The following is a 21,637-nucleotide window of genomic DNA, read 5'->3' as shown; positions in this document are numbered from 1 at the left end:
TTTCTTCTTCGTTTTTTTTTTACTCTAACTGAGCTCTTTATTTAATTGACAGTTTATTCTGTCCTAATAAGTCATATCTAAAATTGTTTGATTGGCAGTTGTTTTCCATCCTGCAATTATCTAATAATCAGGATTGCATTCTCTTAATTCCCTAATGTGCAAGGCCACACTCCTAATTTAATTGCATGTGAATATGTCTTGATGTCAAGGCTTTAAAATGTCACACATGCATTAATCTGAGAAGATGTTAGACTGAATAATGTGCCATAAATAACTTTTAGCTTATGACTTGTTTGCGATGCAGCTGTTCATGGGTAGTCCGGGCTTTGGTGGAGGAAACATGGAGGTATGTGAAATCTAAATCTACAAACTGGACTTTCACATAGCTACACCACACTACTGTGCACTGATGGATGTTGTATTGGGTTTCAGCCCTTTTGTGTTTACAGGCCTGCAGCTGGGCCTGCAGGTCATGAAACAATGAACTGCACCAGATGAGATAATAGTGCATCCAAACACTGTATATAGTGTGTGCAACTTCCATTTTTCTGCATGTTGTTTAGTAACTTTCCATCACTTTGTTTGTGTGTGTGTGTGTGTGTGTGTGTGTGTGTGGGGGTTTATGTGCTTTAATTAAACATGATAAACATTGTAAGGACATGATGTAGTGTTTATAATACAATCTATGCAAAAACTTGAGTTTGTGCACCTTCTTTTGAAGGACTAGCAGGAGCAGAATGAGATGAGGGGTTATTTTGGCGATGGAGATTAAGGCAGGGGCTTTTTGTCATTTGTGCGAGACAAGCCATTCATCCATCCAGTTCACAGCCAAAAAAAGGCTGGTCCCAGAAATTAGCAGTTTCAGCTCAGCAGCAAAGTCGTCGGGCTGTGAAGGCAGAGAGAAATTGACTAATTAGCAATGCGCACTAAAACTTGACGGTTCTCTCTATAACAGCGAGGGAAAGACTCGGTTTTCTCCCCCCTTTCTCTTTTCTTTCTTCCATAGATGTTTGAAATCGCAGTCATTTACGCTCGACAGTTTTTACAATAGCCTTGAGCCATAATTTTGCGAGTCTCTCCAGCATCCATACCCCTGCATGGTCTCTCTCCACCGGCCATGCACGACCGTTTCTCTCCCCAACCGTGGATTTCCTATTACTCTCGTTACGACTCACTGAGCCCCAGGCCCAAGGATAATGATGTGTTGTTTCTTGGTAGCATAATTTGTCACACGTATATTTCTTCTTCTTCTTCTCTTGCAGAAAGCACAGCTCCCTCTCACACACTCACACACTTCTTGTTAATTCAGAAGAACAAATGATCAACGTCAACAAATAACCTGAAATAGTGACTTTAAGAGTTGGGACTCCATGGTTATTTTAAGGCACCACCAGCGACTATAGACTTTTAGGAGGAGAAAGGACATTTCTTACAAAAGGAGAACAAAGGAAAATTATTGGAAACCTGAAGCTTACTTTCTGTGGGTGTTTTTTTGGTGAAGAGCTGAAGTCAGGTAAGTTTCTCAGGCAAACTGCTCACATCATTTAGTTGTGACAGGCGCTTTTAGTGAATCTGGCGACAACGTTGCTACACGCTTGTGCCAAGTTTGCGCACATTACGCACCTTAAAATAGCTTTTGTGCCGCTACTGGAAACATTAGGCATGCATGTTACATGTAACTTCTGCATTGCTCGGAATATTTTGTTGGTACTCACGTCCGCGTAACTCTCAGGTAGACTAAAAGCGAAAACGTGCCGCTGCTGCTCGGCTTGCACTCAGACAAACTAATTGCTTTTGTACGACTCCGTAAATCTATGCCGTGTGTAATGTCCTCGTCGTGTGGGTGTGCAGGAAGATAGGAGAGGGGATAAGTGTTGGCTGAATGCTGCATGTTGTCCGTCTGCTTTTTTCCCCCCCTCATCCGACAACTTCAGCCGCGCCACCGAGCTGCAGCAGCATCTCCGTCCGTATCCTCCTGGCTGTTTTGTTTTGACTGCGCCCTTCACACCTCAGCCTCCATTAAGATCATCTGGCGCTCGGGTTGAGAATGAATAAGAGTGGCACGCTGTGGGAACTACTGCGTTTTTGTTTGCTGCTTTACGACCACAGCGCAAAGTTGAAAGCGGCTGCATCCGCGGCAGTGGCGGCGGCGGCGGTGGTGCTGCTGCTGCTGGTGGATGTAGGTTGTCGCCGCCTGACATGGCACCGGTTCTACCCTGCTGGACGGACGCGCGTTCTATTCAATAACTTATTCAAGAAATCGTTTATTCCTATTGTGACAGTTGAGTGAAAGCATCCATAGGGCTGCATGTAGTGTTGTGCAAATAAATGACCTGAGGTAAATGGCTTGCATGGTTTATTTGTTGCCTAGGTGGCGTTCACAGTCAGGAAGTCATGTCCAGATCGGGTGATAGAACATCCACCTTTGACCCAACACACAGTGACACCCTGCTGCACGGGCTCAATCTCTTATGGAGGAAACAGCTTTTCTGTGATGTGACTCTCACTGCCCAGGGACAGCAGTTCCACTGCCACAAAGCTGTGCTGGCGTCCTGCTCCCAGTATTTCAGATCCCTCTTCTCCTCCCATAATGTGATCAACAATGAGGGGAGCAAAGGGGACCAGGGCAGCAGTGGGACCCCATCATCTTCTCCTGATGACAAGCTGGTGACTCCCAGTGCCAGGCCCATCAACAACCTGGTACTCCAAGGCTGCTCCTCCATTGGACTGCGATTAGTGCTGGAGTACCTCTACACTGCCAACGTGACTCTTTCCCTGGACACAGTGGAAGAGGTGCTGTCAGTCAGCAAGATCCTCAACGTGCCCCAGATTACTAAGCTCAGCGTGCAGTTCCTCAACGACCAGATCTCCGTGCAGAACTATAAGCAGATCTGCAAGATTGCAGCGCTCCATGGACTCGATGAGACCAAGAAGCTGGCCAACAAGTACCTGGTGGAGGATGTGCTTCTGCTGAACTTTGAGGAGATGTGTGCCATGCTAGATGCTCTGCCACCCCCGGTGGAGTCAGAGCTGGCTCTCTTCCAGATGTCAGTCCTCTGGCTGGAGCATGACCGGGAGACTCGCATGCACTATGCACCAGACCTTATGAAGAGGCTGCGTTTCGCCCTCATACCTGCCCCGGAGCTGGTGGAGAGGGTGCAGTCTGTTGACTTCATGAGGAGTGACCCTGTGTGCCAGAAACTACTCCTGGATGCCATGAACTACCACCTGATGCCCTTCAGGCAGCACTGCAGGCAGACTATGGCCAGCAGGTAAGCACAAGACAAACACAAACATCCAGGATGGATGTAGGGTGATTCAATTTTATGTTTTAATGTTTGGTCCCACTGCTTGTGTGGGTGGTCAGTGAGAGGTGTGAGGCACTCTGAGGCACAGGTAATGACAACAGAGGGGGGGTTCTTCCTGTAAAATATTACCCAGCTGTCAGAAGGGTTGATGCTACCCTGTATTCGTAATTACAATGTTACCTTATGTTTTGGTGAAGGGGGAAAAAAAAAAATTTTATTTCCTCACACATCTGTGTAATTGCTCTCTAATCTGTGCAGACAAGACGCAACAAACCAGATGAAAGTTATGAATTCGATTTGTGGGAACTCTCGTGAATTCAATTTTGAAATGATATAATTAGATTTATACCAGAATTACATGGCAATTACATAACAATTATGATGTAAGTACAAGGCCCAGACAAACAGAAATATAACACAGTCAATGGAAATCTAGTATAAAAGTAAAAGTATATCCAGGTGGGCTATATAGGAAAAAGTGTTGCATAACATTTTTTTCTTTTTTAAATGGCAATGTTATGTTATTCAGGTTAGAGGCTTGTGTCTCACTCTCACAAAAAGCAGGCCATGGATGGTTTGCTTTCCTGTTTGTCCCGATGAGCACTTTGAGGGGCTTGTCTGTGTTGTCACCAAGTTGACTGGTTAGTGCTGTCGTCAGCTGACTGTCGTTTGCTGGTCGAGTCAGAACAATTGTTTTCAGTGTGGGCATCTGTATTCAGATATTTAAATAATGCTATCAGGTCAAAGTAGAATTATTTTACACGTATCTCTTCCTCTATTATCCCACTAACATATCTATTCCCACATATGGACCTAAATGAGCAGGGAATCAGGAATCCTCATAATTAGTTTCACATGCCACTGTTTCTCTCCTCTCAATTAATCATTATTATCTATGTCCAGGGGCTCATTTGCATATGAATAACCCCCAAACACTTCAGAGTGGGCCAGTAGCAGGAAGAACCTACCGAGACAATGGTGATTTAGCCATGCATTAAAAAGTAAAATATGAAACTGGGGGGAAAAATGTGTCTGGATATAAAGGCCAGCTACTCTTAATCTTTTTACAGTATATTGTGATTAATTGGTGGACTTGTGTTGAAATCCATTAGGAGCCAGATAATGGGCATTAATGTAGAGTAAAGTGTGCAGCTTTGAGGTTATACATCATATACAAACAGTGGGAAATATCTCACGACTGGCCCAGTGATGTCACATGAATCACCGCAGCCAATGAAACGGAGACGTCGTATAGGCAGGTTTATGTAGTCAATTGTGCCGTTAGCCTCCAGCGTGGCACCCTGCAGGATTGTCCTCGCTTCACAGCTAATTGAAAAGATATATTTAGAGTGCAATAATTGTTCAATAACACATCAAAAGGATAAGTGCGGTGGAGAGCAATTTTTTTTTTGGTTAATTATAATGAACATGGACGCACGTTGTCTAATTGTATAGTCTCAACTTCTGTGGTTGTAGTCGGACAAGGATGCGCTACATATCTAACCATGCATTTATTTTATTTTTCACACACTAAGGGAACAATTAAACACACACTCTGTTAATAATGTCAAATGAATCATGTAAATAAAGGAATCAGAGGTTGCAGGTTTTTGTTCATTTTAGCCTTTGGATGTTTTATGTCAAGGCTTGATACCTGTTTTCTTTCTCCTCTTTCCAAACACTTGTCAACACACCCACACTTTTGACATTACAGAATCCGTTCCAGTAAGAGAATGCTGTTACTGGTGGGTGGTTTGCCTCCTGGACCCGATCGTCTCCCCAGCAATTTGGTCCAGTACTATGACGACGAGAAAAAGACATGGAAGATCCTCACAAGTGAGTACCAAAAGTGTTGCTCCCTCCTTTTTCCTCTTTTAACCCGGGGCATCGCGTGTTAGTGGATTTTATGATGAGAAGTAGTTGTTCCTATGGATGACTTTAACACAGGTTAATTTCCACCGAAAATGAGTGGAAGGAGTTCCCTAAATCCTTCAGGTAATAATGTATCACTATCACTTTTAATATAAGTTTTGAATCAGAGCGTGACTTTACAGCACTGTGGAGCTTCATGCCCGGTTTCTCTTGTTTTTGCTGAAATATGCTGGCAGGATGCATGATGAGATTTACTTGAGTGTAATGATCTATTGTGGCAGAGCTAGAGCTACAATGAATGACATCTCATCGCCATTTAAAATTTAGCTTGATTGTTTGCGCACATTCATCAATGCGCAGCATCGAATTACACCGATCCATACTAATACACAGCACGGGATTAACCTGTTGACCTGGTGTCACTATTGATATCAGGTTTGTATCAGGTGAAGTAAATGCCAACAGATAAGGTCAGGAAGACAGCAGCTGTATTGCTTATACAAATAATCAATAGATAGGTGATTGTAATGGACTAAGCAAAAAATAATAGTGGTAATAACAGACAATAAAGACGTATCCCAAAACCTGTGGGGGTATTTTTGTCAGGCTATTTTGTTATATCGATTTCATGATATTATAATGAAAACAAGATGCCACAGGTTCACAGAAAATAATTATTCTGTTAAAAAGGGGAAACCATATCTACGGAGAACACATCGTAATCCTTTGGGAATTTAGAAACACATCCCGACACAACACACCTATACCTTTCCCTGTCTTCTCTCTGTCTTCCTTGACCTTTTGAGGCTCACCACAATGTTGCCATATTGCAAAGGTCAAACGCGAGCTAATAGCCAACTATATTTGTCCTTTGCATCATCATTGCTGGACATATCGAGTTTTTGTCCTTTTGTTTTGGCTGGAGTGATATCTCAGCAGCCTCTTTCCATTTATACACATTACAGGTCTGTTTTCTGTCAGCTCGGCGCTGTGCAGTTTATTTTCTCACTGTGTGGCACGAGCTCTTAATTCAGGTGTTATGTTTCTGTTGTTGGGTCTTAAATTCAGCAGCAGCCTTTGCTGGAACTGGTTCCTTTTTGTGCTCAAATAGCATTTGTTGGCAGTCATCTTGTTTTTGTTGTACACTCCTGTTTGTCTAAATCATTTGGGGTGCATTCCATTAAAAGGAGGCATGCATACACAACAGCCCGAAGCTCACTGGTGTTTATATTGTCATTTTCTCATTAAAGTCACACTCCTGGGTATAAACTGCAGAAAGCAAAAGGTCAATAGGGATTTCCATCACTCAAAACTAAAAAGTTAACACTCAAATGGTCCGTGGCCAAGTGGAAGGACAAAACTGCAAAATCATCCCTTAACACATCAATGACCACCTGATGTAGCCTCCACACAATGGACGTGGAATAGAAGATTATTAACATTCAATCATAACTTTTCAATGAGGCGAAACCTGAGAGGGACAGCCTTTGATTAAGACATTCATCAACACAATTTGGGGAGAATCTGATCTCTCTCAGTGTGAGATGTAGCTGCTGCTGCTCCTGCCGGGTGATTCTAGTGGAAAGTTTGCCATCTAGTGTACCCACGGCAGCGTGGACAAACACGAGACAAAGGCAGGCACTGGCTCAGCCACAGACCCTGCACTGTTCTCTTCCTCTCCTTCGCCACGTCCTGATATGAAAATGTCACGCTCGGAAACGGACGACGGGCACACAGCGTGGCCTGGAACAAAGGAATGCAGCTCAGTGGGACGCAATTGTAATGGTGGTAAAAAAAAAAGCACGTCAGAGCTCGAGCAGCAGTGGTGCATTAGCTGTGGAGTCATTCAAGCGACCCCAAATGTGCCTCTATGCAGAGGTTTCTGACTCCCTCTAGTGAGCCCTGCAGCTCACTGTAGACTGGATTGATGGCGTCCATCTCATGGAGGACGTGCTCATCCTGCCCTCCTATGGCTGCTCACCTCTGGGCTTAGTGGAAAATTTGGGGCAAATGTTGCAGTCTGATTTCATACTCTTTTTCAGATTATACTTCAGAATATATCATGATATACTGTATATTAAATATATATATCATGTTTTATTTTACGGACAGTGCAGCCTTGTGTTTATTTATGCCACTGCTCACCTGTATCTGTGGCACCTGTAGAAGCAAAATGTCCTCACACTGTCGCCTGCAACATACTGTAAAGCAATAATCTCCTTTTCACGTGGGCTCGAGATGATTTTTGGTACGAGTGCAAGTCACTAGACATCAAATAAGAAGCCACCCGTCCATGTCCTATATACTGCTGACTGAATGATAATGTAAATAGCATGTAAGGGAATTTGCCAGTCATATGGCACTTGTCTTTGAGGTGCACCAGAGGCAAACAGCCTAATCCCCACCTCATTCAAGATAAATCTGTGTTTAGCGTATGTGGTATTAGTTCCCTTCTGAGACTCCCCTCCCATGGAGAGGACCGGCACATGTCAGCCCGCCAGAGTGAGATTGCAGGGGGAGACCAATAGGAAAGAAATGAGATTCAAGGCTGTCTAATTTTGCTGCAACTGTGATCCATCAGGCGGTGGAGAGGTGACAGTGGAAATGACTGATGGAGACAGACAGGTGGGCTTTAACATTCCACTGATTTGTGCTCAAAAAGCACCGGGCCTGAGATTTATTGAGTGAACACGATCATGTTCATTATGACTGTCACCTAAGACCATTTCTCTACATCTCAATGGGGTCACTTCACCAAAAAAAAAAAAAGATGGAGGAAGAGAAGGGGGGGAACACAAAAACATAGACACAAGAGGGAATATTATCCATGAGGGGTCCTGCTCCGTCTGAGGGCCCGTAGCAGTTTATGATAACTTGTGCAAAGATGGTGTACAGTATCATCTCATTCGTATTATAGGATGTAGTTGATTAATAGCTGCTTTGGCATATATTAATGCTAGATAGAATGAGTGGGGGAAACCTAAATTCAGTACCAGATGTCACATGAAAAAGCACCAAAGAAGAGATTATATCGTGTAGACTTTCTAATAACATGAACCCTTTTTTATCGTGAAATGTTTAAATGCTGTTCCACATTGTGAAACAATAGAGGTTAGTTAGAGGGACACTTTCACATTTTTGTTCCGGAAACACTTACAGGTACTTGTTGCTAAGATATTGATCAATTGGCCCCCGGTCTTGACATCACCCATAACAATCTGAAGTTTGATTTAAAGCCTCAGAAATCATGCCATGTTGAGGTTTGGCAAAGATGAGAGGTCTTATTGGACAATACCAGCTGTCAGTCACACTGGCGTCCACTCATATGCACTGTACTTTATCATGAATTGTTTTCTAAATGGATACATCATTTAAAGAAGTGAAAGCTCATTTTCCCATCGACCTCCGTTCAAACTAAGTTCTTTTTGCAACCAGCATAGTCGCCCCCTGGAGGCATTTCAGTATATTCTTTCTTGCTGATTGACTAAGCTGAGGTAACATGTGTCCATTTATTATATTATATACAGTCTATGATCCAAATTATTATTTGACAATGTTAAACACTTAGTTATAATTTGATATCGCTAATATCATAAGCCACAGGAAAAACCCACATCAGTCGACCTCTACTTCAGATGTGGGTGTACTGTTTATTATGGTTGATGTTGTTGTTGATTCAATTAATTTAAGAATAAAAATTCATTGATAAAGTTGTTCGTTTTAAGACAGATGTAACTTTTCCTGTCAGCACACACACACACACACACACACACAATCAGGCGCCAGCTTATTTGATACATTCAGCTATAACACCATAAATCATCCTTCATAAAGGTTTTAATGTTCAGTTTTTATTGCAGTTGTTTAAGAGAGGCGCTCACTCGACTGTGGGATGATTTCAGAGGCTGTAGTTTGTGATGCCGGCTGAACTATATTGCATTATACAAAGATGTGTCTGTTATTTAGCCCGTGCTCATTAATATGAAGACCAAATAATAGCCACATCTGTCCATGTGTGATTGTTCTGTTTAGTGTCATCACGAATGCAGCCTGACAATATGACAATAAAGATGAATCAACAGCTTTTCCAAAAAAAAAAAAAAAAAAAAAACTGGTTTCAATAAAAACTAAACATTATATCCGTCATTAAGGCGGGATTTGTTGCAGGACTGTTGTTTTAGACTCCATTACTTTTAGCAATGTTTATCTAATAAACTGACAGGTGTACATGTGTCGTTGAATTTGTAGGACGCAAATGTAATGATCAAATAAACTAAGGTGGTAGAATTAAATCTAGACTATGTGGATCAGTGGGCTCTTTTTTATTACATCTAAGCCCCAAATTGTCCATCTGAAGTTTTTTTGTTGTTGCTTATTTTAACCATAAAAACACCAGAAAATGTCCTGTGAGTAAGAGAAAAACAAAACGTTTTTATATTTTAAAATAAGAATGGAAGGGACAAACAGAACGTAACAGTATATAAAAAAAAGCATAATGTAAACTTAAAACAAGCTGCTCCAAAAGCAGCCGATTGGCCTACAGGAAAGAGAAAGACACCAGCCAGATACAACCAAACTCAAACCACAATAGTAAAAAAATACACCCTTTTTCCACTAGTGAAAGTATCACATGTACCGTTGGTAACAAGAAAAAAGGTTGAACAGAGTACACACAGCAGTAAAAACAGTAAAAACAAAACCCAAAATAACCCCTCAGTGGCTTGCAAGCTCACATGGCTCCAAAGAACTCGAGCACCATACCAGCTGTTCCACAGCTTTTTAAGCCCACAGCTTGATTGCTGAATTGGAGGCACCTGTGGAACAAGCAGAATGGGCGGACCCACAAAGCACACAGCACACACAGGAAAAAGGATGTGTCACACGGCACCCTGGCACATAACATTCATGAACACCAGCTTTTGTGTGTCAAATGTGAAATTTGAACAGTACAAAACATATTTAATGTAACATTTGTTTGAGTTTTTGTCTTTATGTACCAAAATAAGCACACGTTGGCTTTGATTTGCAACTTCTCAGCTTTCAGAAACAGTTGGAATTTTGCGCAAACGTGTCTTCTGCGATACATTTTGGTGTTAAAGGGGGAAGTGTTATTTTTAAGTTTATTAGATTAAACCTAAGTCTAGTGAGGCTTGTCCATAGTCCAGGTGGCAGTGATGTTGTATTATACAATTATACCCTCAAATATAGTTGTTGAATGGCCAGATTTCTTTTCCTGACGCTGACCTTATGTATTATAGTCATTCTTTTGCGTCTTACACCTTTGATTTTCCTGTCTCTCCTAGTAATGCCTTACAACAGCGCTCATCACTGCGTGGTGGAGGTGGAGAACTTCCTGATGCTGCTGGGTGGAGAAGACCAGTGGAACCCCAATGGTAGCGTAACACCACTGACTGTGGTCGCTTTTCCCGACTGACTTCACACAGCAACAAATTGCCAGTGTTTACTGTGTGTAGTGAGCAGTTTTAGCCGTGGAACCCCATCAGAGTGAATGTAGCACTTTCACAGAGAGAGTTTCAAACAGTCATTCTGCAACCAGGTCAGCTCTAAGTGGACACACAGCACTCTCCAGTCAATAATAGGCACAGGAAACAGTTATCAAGACTGTGGATGTTTGTGTTTGTGGTTTGGACGTGTTAATGGTGCTTTTTTTTTGTGGAATAAAATACAACAGCCCAGTTTCAGTGATCTACACGTGATGGAATCAGCAGGGTTTATGTAGCAACATACATTATCAGAGAACATTCAAGACTTTGCTAAATGAACCTGAACTTAATGAAGTACTTTCCTTAATATTGCTTTGTGTCTGTTCTTGCAGGAAAGCACAGCACTCATTTTGTCAGCCGCTATGACCCCAGATTTAACAGTTGGATACAGTTGCCCCCCATGCAAGAGAGGTGAGTCTACTTGTATTTGGGTGTGGTTTCGTCTATTCATGCATTCATATGTATTAAGGTTTTAAATGATATTTTCCATTGGATCGGTGTTTTTGTTCAATGTTCACCAAATGCAAGGTTTCCAATGGGCGGCAAGTAGGTATAAGCATCATAGGATGGAAATAAGAAAAGATTTTAGAAATGACAAGGTGTTTTTTTTTCCATATTGTGCACAGTTTAAGCTAAATGTACAGTATTTATAGTAACTGTAGAAATGTAAAAAACGTTTCTTATGCTAAATTGATAAATAAATAAATATCATTGCTGTGGTGTTTAACAGCTGGTCACACCTGGCAAACATGTAACTCTTCACACCTCAACTGTAAAACTAGAAGAGAGAGAGATGGAGAGTCTTAATCCCCAAATAATTTCCTTTCCACTCAGAAGATCTTGTCATTGCCACTTTAATGATGTTGTCTGTTTGACACCCGCTCCTCAGGAGAGCCAGTTTCTTCGCCTGCCGCCTGGAGAAGCACCTGTACGTGATTGGCGGTCGGAACGAGACGGGCTACCTCTCCAGCGTGGAGTCCTACAACCTGGAGACTAACGAGTGGAACTATGTGTCGTCTCTGCCTCAGCCGCTGGCTGCCCACGCAGGAGCTGTACATAATGGCAAGATCTACATATCAGGTCAGAAGAGAAGCTGACGCTCGCTCAATCACATTTGTTCTTCTTTTGAAAGAAAATGTGCCGGATGCGCATCGCGCAGCCTCTATTTATCAGCTGAAAAGTCATTGTCTGATTGTCATACGATAATTCAACATCTTTTCATAAGGCACTATTGCATTGTATTATAAGAATCTGATTTTGAAGCCTTGTCATAAAATGACCGGTGCCATTTTAAGGTTACTTACAAACATCAACTGCAACCAGGCTCCTGTTGGACAATACCAGCTGTCAATCACTCTGCTCGGTGTCTGCTCACATGTGTTGTGTTTCATCGTCTTTTTCCCTCAAAATGGGAACATCATTTACAAAATGCTGTAACCAATGGAGTTTCAGTATATTCTTACGCTTATTTTTCTTACCAATATTGTAAAATGTACAAATCTATGACAACTTTATGTTCAGCCAAAGATTTATCACACTAACGCAGAGAGTCATTAATCAATATCCTCCCTCCCCCTTCCAAGAGCTGACTATCAGTGAATCACTGGTGAACTTTATGACGTGACTAGTGTGCTGGATTATTCACCACGGCGGTGATTACAGTGTAAAACTGAAAGAAGGGAACAAAGGCGCCAGCTCTGTGCTTGAATAGCGCTGACTGGAGGAGGCACCATTAACTATGACGCACTATTAAAATAAAAATGTTAAGCCAGCAACAAAGGTTCTGGTTCAAAAAGAGCCAATAAGCTTTTCTGTAAGCGTGTTCTTCTGTATAGTATGAATATATGCAGATAGTTATAGTTTGTAGGTCATTTGTCACCTGGCATTTGTAATAAATAATAAAGGAAAGCATGACTTTTGCAGATCAGTGTACAGATACATGTCATTTCGGCATCTACAGTGCATCTACAGTGCTCCATGTATTTCAGCACAGTTTTTATAGACAGAATTGTGTGCTTACTTGTTGCAGGAGGAGTTCACAATGGAGAGTATGTGTCCTGGCTCTACTGTTACGACCCCATAATGGATGTGTGGGCTCGGAAACAGGATATGAACACAAAGCGCGCCATTCATGCCCTGGCAGGAATGAATGACCGCCTATATGCTATTGGTGGAAACCATTTGAAAGGTAAGTGCTCGAGCGTTTCAGGAAATCAAGGGAAAAAGGTTTTCAGATTGATCTTTTTGTTTGTTTGTTTGTTTTGTGTGTTTGGTCCAGGTACATTTGAAAAGCAGGATCATGTAGTTTTAATCAAATAAGGCTTTGGAGTCCCTGAGAGACATGAGAACATCCAGATGAGAGTGTCTAAGACCATATTTGAAGGTTCACTCTGTAACATTTAGGAGTGGTTATTGGCAGACATTTAATATGGTTATAAGTATGTTTGGAGTATCACTTCAAAATAAAAGCCTGAGGAAAGAAATCCTTTTACATGAACAATAGTTCAGGAAAAGGCCTTGCTTTTTGTAGGCCGCCATTTTGTGCCAGTGCGTTTCTTCAGCAGCATAAATAGACAAACCTTTTGAGAATAAAGTCCTACTAATCACAGGTTACAGGTGATCGTCAATGCTTTCAATAATGACGTTATTCTCGTAATATTACAACTTCATTCGACGTTCTTTTCAGTTTGGCCCTAATACTCCGTCGTAGCTTACCAAGCAAATGGAGGTAAATAGCTCCTGCCTGCATAAACCTAATTCACAAACAGTGGAGACAGTGGGAGAGTGGTTTACATCCTCTCTGGTATGCAGAGGTCATCAGATTTTCGTCATCAGAGTGAACAACGGAGTCCTCCACTTGTTGCACCCCTCTGTCTCACTGTTAGATGTCACCACTTCATACTCACTGGACCTTTAATTGCATATTGTGGCCGTGACATGGTCGTCATTATCATGATTTCAAAGTTCACATCACTTGGTTTTACCCATAATACCCCACCCCCTGATAAAACAGAAGAAAGCACATGAATAGAAACCCAAACTGTTTTTTACTATGGCAGACATGTTTCAGTTCACGTGCGAGTTAGAAGAAAATATTTTTATAGACAAACAACTGATTTACTACTGACATGTTAAGATGCACAAACGCCATTATTTTAACACAGTTGTCCTCGCACTCTCCCAGGTTTCTCTCATCTAGACGTGATGTTGGTAGAGTGTTATGACCCCAAAGCTGACCAGTGGAACATCCTGCAGACACCCATCCTGGAGGGTCGCAGTGGGCCGGGCTGTGCAGTTCTAGATGACAGCATCTTCCTCGTGGGAGGTTACAGCTGGAGCATGGTACTTTTGTAAAATTTCTTTTTATAGTACACGTTTTTTACACGATTGTGACTTTTCCTGGTTTTCGGTCTTGCACAGAAAATGAAATACATCATTCTTCTCCCTGCATATCTCAGACACGGTGTACAAATATAACTGTATTGTTCCAAATCACAACATACGTCATCTACAACACTGACTCATTCAGAAATTACACCGATACATTCAATCACACTTATTACCCGAATGGTGGTTAACTCACCGTACTTCTGTTTCATCCAAGTGTTGCACATGTTTTCTCTTACTGTGAGAAAATGTATTACTCATTTTTACACATTTCCCTCCACTTTACCACACCATTATGTGAATATTAGGAGTTGGTTCATCAAGATAAACAGCTGGTGGTGTTAATCCTCCACACTGGTGCCAGCAGTGTTATGGTGTGGTTAGAAGTGCTACAGTGAAACCTAAAACATGATGAAAATGTGGCATTCTTGTTGATTTAGAGGTGTTCCTTTCTCCTGAGCGCACCACTTAACTCTAAACTGGATCTTCAGTGAGCGCTTGAGTCACATGCTTCACGTGTATAATGATTGCCAGCATTCCAAATCCAGCTTTTGTCCACAGGACTTGTGGATGTGGAGCCAGCAAGGCTTAGAGTCTGTCTCTAAGTCTCACATGACATTTCATTCACAGTTACAAACTTAGTAATTTATTAAAATGGCCCACTACTTTAATTTTAGAAACCTATTTTTAGGTGTGAATGAACATACGTTGGTGCTTATTGTAGTGCATCCGGCCGGTGACTGTGACATTAAATCAAAAAACATTAAGAGCCCATGCCGTCTTGTAATGAAGAGTCATGTCTCTCCACTGCAACCACTGTGTGGCTCACTTCAAAATCCTTAAGTTTTGTATGGACTTTGTTCACAAAGTATTCCAAAAATCTGCAGACTTTTACATTAAAATTTCCCCTGCTTTTTGATCACACACTCCCCCCCCCCTGGTTACAAATCCAAACAGCATTAAGATTAATGACGAGAATGACTTTATTTTTGTTTTCCTCAGGGAGCCTATAAGTCTTCTACCATCTGCTACAGCCCAGAGAAAGGAACATGGACAGAGTTGGAGGGAGAGGTGGCGGAGCCTTTAGCGGGCCCAGCCTGTTCCACCGTCATTCTGCCCGCCTGCCTTCCTTTTAACAAATGACAACTAATCCAACCAACGGGCGGTGAGGGCAAGAAGCTGCCGAGAGACTGGGGGGAGGACCATCAATAAGCAAAACAGTTGTCAACCATTTTGTGACAAACCCTCCGGTGAGATGACAAGGGAGTGTATAAATTATTTTTTTACAGGTTTGACCAAGAGCACTTTCGTTATTCCCTACTGAAGGTTTGGAAGGAAAAAAAAAAAACAAAAGAACAGAAAAGAAAATTGTGTAACTCATGTATTTAAACTCATCGGTGTTATGAGAAATGGTCAATTTCATATTTGAGTTTTCTTTAAAAACTGATAGTGAGTGTTTTTTGCCTTCTCTTCTATAGCACGCATAGTGTTGAACTGAATTATAGCTTTCAAATCCATTGTATCTTGTATTCAGTAGACGAATATTTCCAGCAGAATGCTGCGTTGATTCATGGACTGACACTGGGAGGAGAGAAGCGTCACGGGGGGGTGGGGGTGAGTTAAAGTAGGGCTGGGTGAGTTACATCGCTTGTGATGATCAAAAGTGGATCAAAATCAATGAATTATTACTCATATTACCACTCGTTTTTCTCTGACGCATCACGAACCTACCTTGTTGACAAATGCGCGACTGTTTGGTTGTTGTCTTTGTCTGAAAATGAACAGATTTCCGTCTAAAACAAATTGCTCTGACAACAGATGTGAGGAACTAGGACCCGCAAGCAAATACCCCAAGGTTCAAGCAATATACGCAACCACACCGACAAAAAAAAAATGTATTACACAATGATCTTTACGAGGATGTGTTTGTATCACCCGGCCCTAATATTTAACTAGTTGTCATAATAATTTCCATGCTGGTTAAAGTCGTGTTTCTGTATAACTTGTTGAACAGAGAGTTCCTTACAGGTTACCTGCTTGACAGAAGAAAAAAAAAATCTTGCCAAATGTTTATGGCAGCTATTCTTTGTGCTGCAAGTCAAACAATTTAAGGATTTACCATAGACTTTTAATGTTCATATGACGCACTAATGTTCACGTTAATTATACGATGATGGTACAATCAAATTGTAATTGCTAGCCAATGTATTAATGGGTGGCACGTTTGGGCAAACAGATGGGGACGATGTTTGTTTGGTTTTGCTCTCCCTTTGCCGGTTAATGTTAACAGGTCCATTTATGAGGCTGCGTAGCATTAGCTCGACGGGATATAATCTTTAATGGGTGAAAAACCAAAAAAACATCAAGTGATCCTTAATGCACTAAAAGTGAACTTATAATTCAGCAAAAAAAAAAAAGTTCACTAAAAATGTAAATGAATTAATGTGATGTGTTTGAAAAAAATAATAATACCTTTACTACAAATGAATCTAAGTCCAGTCTAGTCTACGTTATTAGGTTCAAAAAGTCGACTCTAAATATTAATGCAGTACCTGTTGAATTCTGTACAGATTTGTTGATTTCATTCTTGTACATAATCGCTTGCAGTGAAACATTTTTGTGCACTCAACCTTGGATTTATTCTCAAATCCTGTTATGTCCTTTGAATTTTAGAATATGAAAATAAATTGACTCTTGATGATTAAAATGTCCTTATAGTTTTTTGTTTTTTCCCCACAATATTTCAGAAAGAACGCTGAATTTGACCTTTTGTATGTGTTTCCTCTGCTACGTCACTGCCCTTCAATGTGCAACTGAATTGTCCCTGATCAGATATTTTTTTCTTTCCTTGAAAGAGAAAACCCAGTTCAGTGGGAAACTGGGCTTCAAAGAATCATAGAAAGAATAACTTGGAATGAATTTGGTAGAATGAAGTCACAAAATAGGTGTCAAAGTAGAGGGTGTTCAGGGGCCTACAATCTCATCCACCAATGTTTTTAATTTATTTAATCAGTCACACAGCGGAGTAGTGGTTAGTGCTGATGCCTTGCAGCGAAAGGACCTGGGTTTCGGGTATTTTCGCCCTTTGTCACCAGCACCAGCAGCCCCTCCAACCTCACAAGCTTGAACTTATATTTATGCTAATATTTATGTGTATTAAAAGGTCCAGTGTGTATTTTAAAGGAAGGTTGATTCGCAGAATTTGAATAAACTATACTCATAAATATGTATATGAGTATATAATTGCTTTAAAATAAAATAATAGTTTGGTTTTTGTTGCGTTAAAGCAAGACTCTCGCACCACCGTTTTGCAATCTCACCATTAGATGTCACTAATTCTCACATACTGGACCTTTAAGTAGCATAAAAAGAAAAGAATGACACAAATCAGCATTTGATGACATGTACTTATTAACAATTTTACTCCCCCTGGATCACAGTACAGTGATGTCAGTATACGGGACTGATTAAACTCGCAGAGTTCCCTTCTTCAACCTCTTCTTAGACTGACTGACGTAAACAACAGCACCCGTCTCCGTCAACCTCGGAAAATTAAAGCAGCATTACACGGAGCAGGAGTCTGTAAAATGTGAGCCAGTAAACGTTCAGACCAGATCTCATGTTTATCCTCGGGGCAGCCGCTCATGCCAGACCAGATTTGATTTGCCAACCATTTACTACCAACTGTCTCATGCGACGAACAGCATGCACGTCCCCCCAACACATACACACACCTGATGGTTTATTCTGTGTTACATTCTTTCAGCCACAGCAGTTTCTCTTCAGTTTGCCATGTGCCCAGAGGATAATACCGCTTCATTTTCCCATAAAGATGACTCTGTTCGATGATATAAATCCATTTCTAATTCACATTATAAACTACGTGGAGATGTCGTTGTGTGAGTGTGTCACATTCTCCTCAGAAACCTGTCTTGAAGTGATATATTTCAAGGTCCAGTGTGGAGAAAATGTGTGACATCTAAAGGCGAGACGGCACATTGAAATTTTCCCAGGTGTGTTACATGAGTACGGTGGCGTTTGCAGAACGGAAAGGGTGTTAATAGGATGTTAGCACCTCTCTCCATTCCTCAAGTGAACCACTCTTTCTGCCGTTTCTCCCTCCTTCTTTGTTTTATTAACATATGAGGGCCTTGTTTACATATAAGCTGTCACTGCAAAATAAGAAATACACATCTGTTGGGGCTGCTGTGCAAACATGGTGGCACAAGAGGCTCTTAAAGTACACATTCAAGACTTAATAGTGAATACACACACCTGTGTGATCAGTTTCTGCCCATGAACCCTTAGAAATGTTACTTATTGGGCCTTAAAATCTGAAGTGAGTGTCTTTTCTTGACAAAAAGAACTAGACTGAACACACCAGCTGAGGGGATAGTGGGCGATGAAAGAATAACATCATCATCATTAAAACAAAGTCATTACAGGGTAAAAAAATAAAATAAAAATGAAGATGTATGGGCAAAGGAGCACAGACTGTCTGCGTGTCTGTGTGAGTGTGATTTTGAAGTCTTCATTTACCTTTCAGCATTGGTGGCAGCAGATGGTTTCTACAGGGCTCTCAGTCTCGATGCTGACACCTATTCAGAGCTCAGGGAATAACAAGGATCGCTTTAAAATGAACACAACTGACCTTTTCATTATCTACGCACACACAGAGGCATCATTAGCCCGTGGGCTTCAGGGGGTTTATGTGTGAATGTTGTCTGAAGAGCCCTGGATCTATTTATCTGTCACTCGAGTCTTATATGTCGAACTCACTGAAGACAATATGCTATTGTGGATATTGAGGATGAAGGCAAAAGATGCAGCAGGTGAAACATGAAGAAGAGGAGGAGGAGGAGGAGGAGGAGGAGGAGGAGGAAGAGCTACCAGATGAGTCAGGATGTGTGTAACTGAACATTGATGAAACTGATATATGTGTTGGTAAACACACACCAGTGTGTGATGAAGAGAAAGACCAACAATGTTAAGGAAAATGACTACAAAACATTTATTAATGGTTTTAATTTGTACAAACTAATTATGTCAAAAGTTTAAGACTTGATTTGGTCTTTGGTTCGAATGTACTTGTTTTAGCAAGAGTGTGACGGATGAGAAGGAGAGCTGCTGGAGAAAAACTTTAACATTTACTGTCATTATTATTATTTTGGTCACTTGGTCCAGTATGTGTTACACTGTGACAGACAGGTGAGGACCCTTTATATTAGTTTGCTGAACTGTGTCCCCCGGTCTCATTTCAAGAATATACCAACACCTGAGACCAGTGAAGGTTAGTTGTAGTCAAATGGACTTGCTAGAGTTTGAAGATGGTTCACCATTTCACCTCTCATCTTAGAGGCTTCTTCAAGACTGGACACACACACGTCCATCCATCTTCTGCCCTTTTATCTTCCACATTAGGGTCAATCCATCCAATTTCAATGGATGGATTTGAGAACCACTGCGTGAGGCGACCTATACAGTAAATACATTCCTATTCAAATAATAGTAAGAATGGAGATCAAGGTAACCTCCACATTGATGTTCTTGTTTGTGCTTTCTCCATTAATCTCAATGCTTCTCCTCTTCCTCACCCGCTGTGTGGCAGGTGCGTGGCTATAGTCCACCATCTAGTGGTCAGAGCATCTGGTGCCCACACACACACACACACACACAGTGCTGCGGTTTCAGACCTGTTGCTTTGATTCACTTAAAAACTCATTTCATCTCCCTCTGAGGAACATGCACAGCTTTAATTAAGTCTTTTTTCCCTTTTCTTTTTTTCCTTTTTTTTAAATGAAGCCATCGGCCATTCACTGTGAGCCACACCACACAGAGTGACTCATAATCTGCCACCGTGAACATGATGAGGATGATTTCCATGCCTCTCTCCTTGTCCCCATGCCTGTTTACGTTCCTGTGAGCCACACTCTCCTGGCTCGCAGCCACCCAGCGGTATTTATAGCCATGCAGCGGCAATCATCACCCAAGGAATCCAACGAGAAGCCATCCTCAGACCTCTAAACTTGGACTGAGGTGAGAGGGCTGCGTGAGGGATCCACCTGTATCTGGTCACTGTGGCGATGACGGAGCGCGCGGCACCTCAAGGTAAAACCTGTCAATGTAATTCATCAGTACATGACTTAATTGAAATGATTGCTTCCTGTCGCGAGCTCTGCATGGATCCCCATTCTCTCGCGAACACGGGGGAATCTTAATCATCTCTTCCTGGGCTGTTTGCTTTGATTTCTCCACTTGCTTGTAGACCTAAGCACTTAACTCCGAAGGAATTAAAGAAAAACATCTCCTCCAATTAGCAGGCTGGAGACTGTGCAGCCAAATAAATGGTGATTAGCGTCCTGCTTCTGAAGAAGACGGGCTAAGACAGGGAGTCTAATTAAAGCGGAGATCCAGTGATGAAACATTTGAATTTGAAATTGAAAAGCAAGTGTTTTAACTTTAACAAATTAGACAAGCCGTGCAGCAACAGGAGGCTGTTTGATGCTGTTAAAGCAAATTCATCCGTGTTATTTTTTTATTCTTTTAAATAAGTGAGCCAGGCGTCATGGCTCCACCCTGGATATCATCCAAGTGTGTTTGATGATACAAATGCCTTTATCATTTTATTTCAGGCTGCATTTTTATTTCTGGCATTAAAGGGCATGTGCATGTGAACTTGCGCGTCTGTGCTAAAATGAGCGTCAGCCCGCTCCGCGAGCAGCAGGAGTCGCCATCAAGCCACGCGTGTAAATGCGCGCGCTGACCTTGCTCCGTCTCGCGGCTCTCAGACGCGCGCTGTGCTGCTTTTAGGGGCAGAGAGTTGAGCTCAGACTCTGCTCAGTCTATATGTGAGGGGCAGGAGTCATGCTGCTGCTGCTGCTGCTGCTGAGTGAGTCACCGTGCCTCTGCCTCTCCCACACTCAGTCATCTTCCTCTCGGCCCCGGCTCACAGCATAGAACCTTGTTTTGTCTCTCATGACAATTACTCTGGATAATTACAGCAGCAACCAGTGGCCTGCAGACAATTAAGGGGGCAGGGACTTAAGTGAAAGAAGGGCACCCTCTCATCATTTTTAATTCCATCCATTCCATTTTCTACCGCTTTATCCTCCACAGCGGGGGGCGCTGTGCCGATCTCGGCTGACATAGGGCAACAGGCGAGGCCAGTTTGCCAGTCCATCACAGGGCCACATATAGAGACAAACAACCATTCACTCTCACAATCACACCTACTGTGGGAGGATACCGGGTAGAACATGCAAACTCCATGGAGAAATGTCCAACTGGGGCTCAAACCGGAGTCTTCTTGCTGCAAAGGCAAGAGTGCTAACCGCGACACCAACCGTGTGGCTCCTCATTTTTAATGGACAAATGAAAATAAAAACAAGCCTTGCATTGGAAGAACTACTTGTTTTTATTTACATATTTATTTATTTATTTCACAAACCATGTTTCAATACTCCACATCAAGGACGTGAGAATCCCAGTTGACATTGGGCAAAAGGTGGGGTAACCTACGGTTCATTTAGAGTGTCCAATTTCCTAATCCCCAAATCTGCAAATGCT

The 21,637-nt window shown here is 41.8% G+C and overlaps 1 protein-coding gene across 3 annotated transcripts; it reads left to right on the top strand.

Annotated features, from left to right (window-relative positions):
• The first annotated feature begins 1,397 nt into the window (after positions 1-1,397).
• Positions 1,398-15,670, top strand: klhl14 (kelch-like family member 14). 3 transcript variants are annotated; one of them, XM_044046920.1, is made up of 9 exons: positions 1,398-1,513; positions 2,372-3,272; positions 5,023-5,144; positions 10,484-10,573; positions 11,017-11,095; positions 11,574-11,764; positions 12,714-12,872; positions 13,869-14,026; positions 15,074-15,670. In XM_044046920.1, the coding sequence occupies exons 2-9, from the start codon at positions 2,395-2,397 to the stop codon at positions 15,212-15,214; spliced, it is 1,818 nt and encodes a 605-aa protein (XP_043902855.1). In that variant the 5' UTR covers positions 1,398-1,513; positions 2,372-2,394; the 3' UTR covers positions 15,215-15,670. The 3 variants fall into 3 exon arrangements, with proteins under 3 accessions (XP_043902855.1, XP_043902768.1, XP_043902713.1); XM_044046833.1 differs by lacking the exon at positions 1,398-1,513 and adding an exon at positions 1,532-1,732; XM_044046778.1 differs by lacking the exon at positions 1,398-1,513 and adding an exon at positions 1,532-2,281.
• The last annotated feature ends 5,967 nt before the right edge of the window (positions 15,671-21,637 follow it).

The sequence above is a fragment of the Solea senegalensis genome, linkage group LG1 (genome assembly GCF_019176455.1).
Source record: "Solea senegalensis isolate Sse05_10M linkage group LG1, IFAPA_SoseM_1, whole genome shotgun sequence".
Classification (NCBI taxonomy): domain Eukaryota; kingdom Metazoa; phylum Chordata; class Actinopteri; order Pleuronectiformes; family Soleidae; genus Solea; species Solea senegalensis.
Note: the sequence above shows the minus strand (reverse complement) of the source record. Positions and strands in the feature narration are given on the sequence as shown.

What these genes read in the sequence shown, in the direction of transcription:
- klhl14 (XM_044046920.1), top strand. Translation starts at nt 2,395, where the DNA reads ATGTCCAGATCGGGTGATAGAACATCCACCTTTGACCCAACACACAGT. An exon ending in AGGCAGACTATGGCCAGCAG is followed by an intron (nt 3,273 to 5,022) that starts GTAAGCACAAGA and finishes TTGACATTACAG; the next exon opens with AATCCGTTCCAGTAAGAGAA. An exon ending in AGACCAGTGGAACCCCAATG is followed by an intron (nt 10,574 to 11,016) that starts GTAGCGTAACAC and finishes CTGTTCTTGCAG; the next exon opens with GAAAGCACAGCACTCATTTT.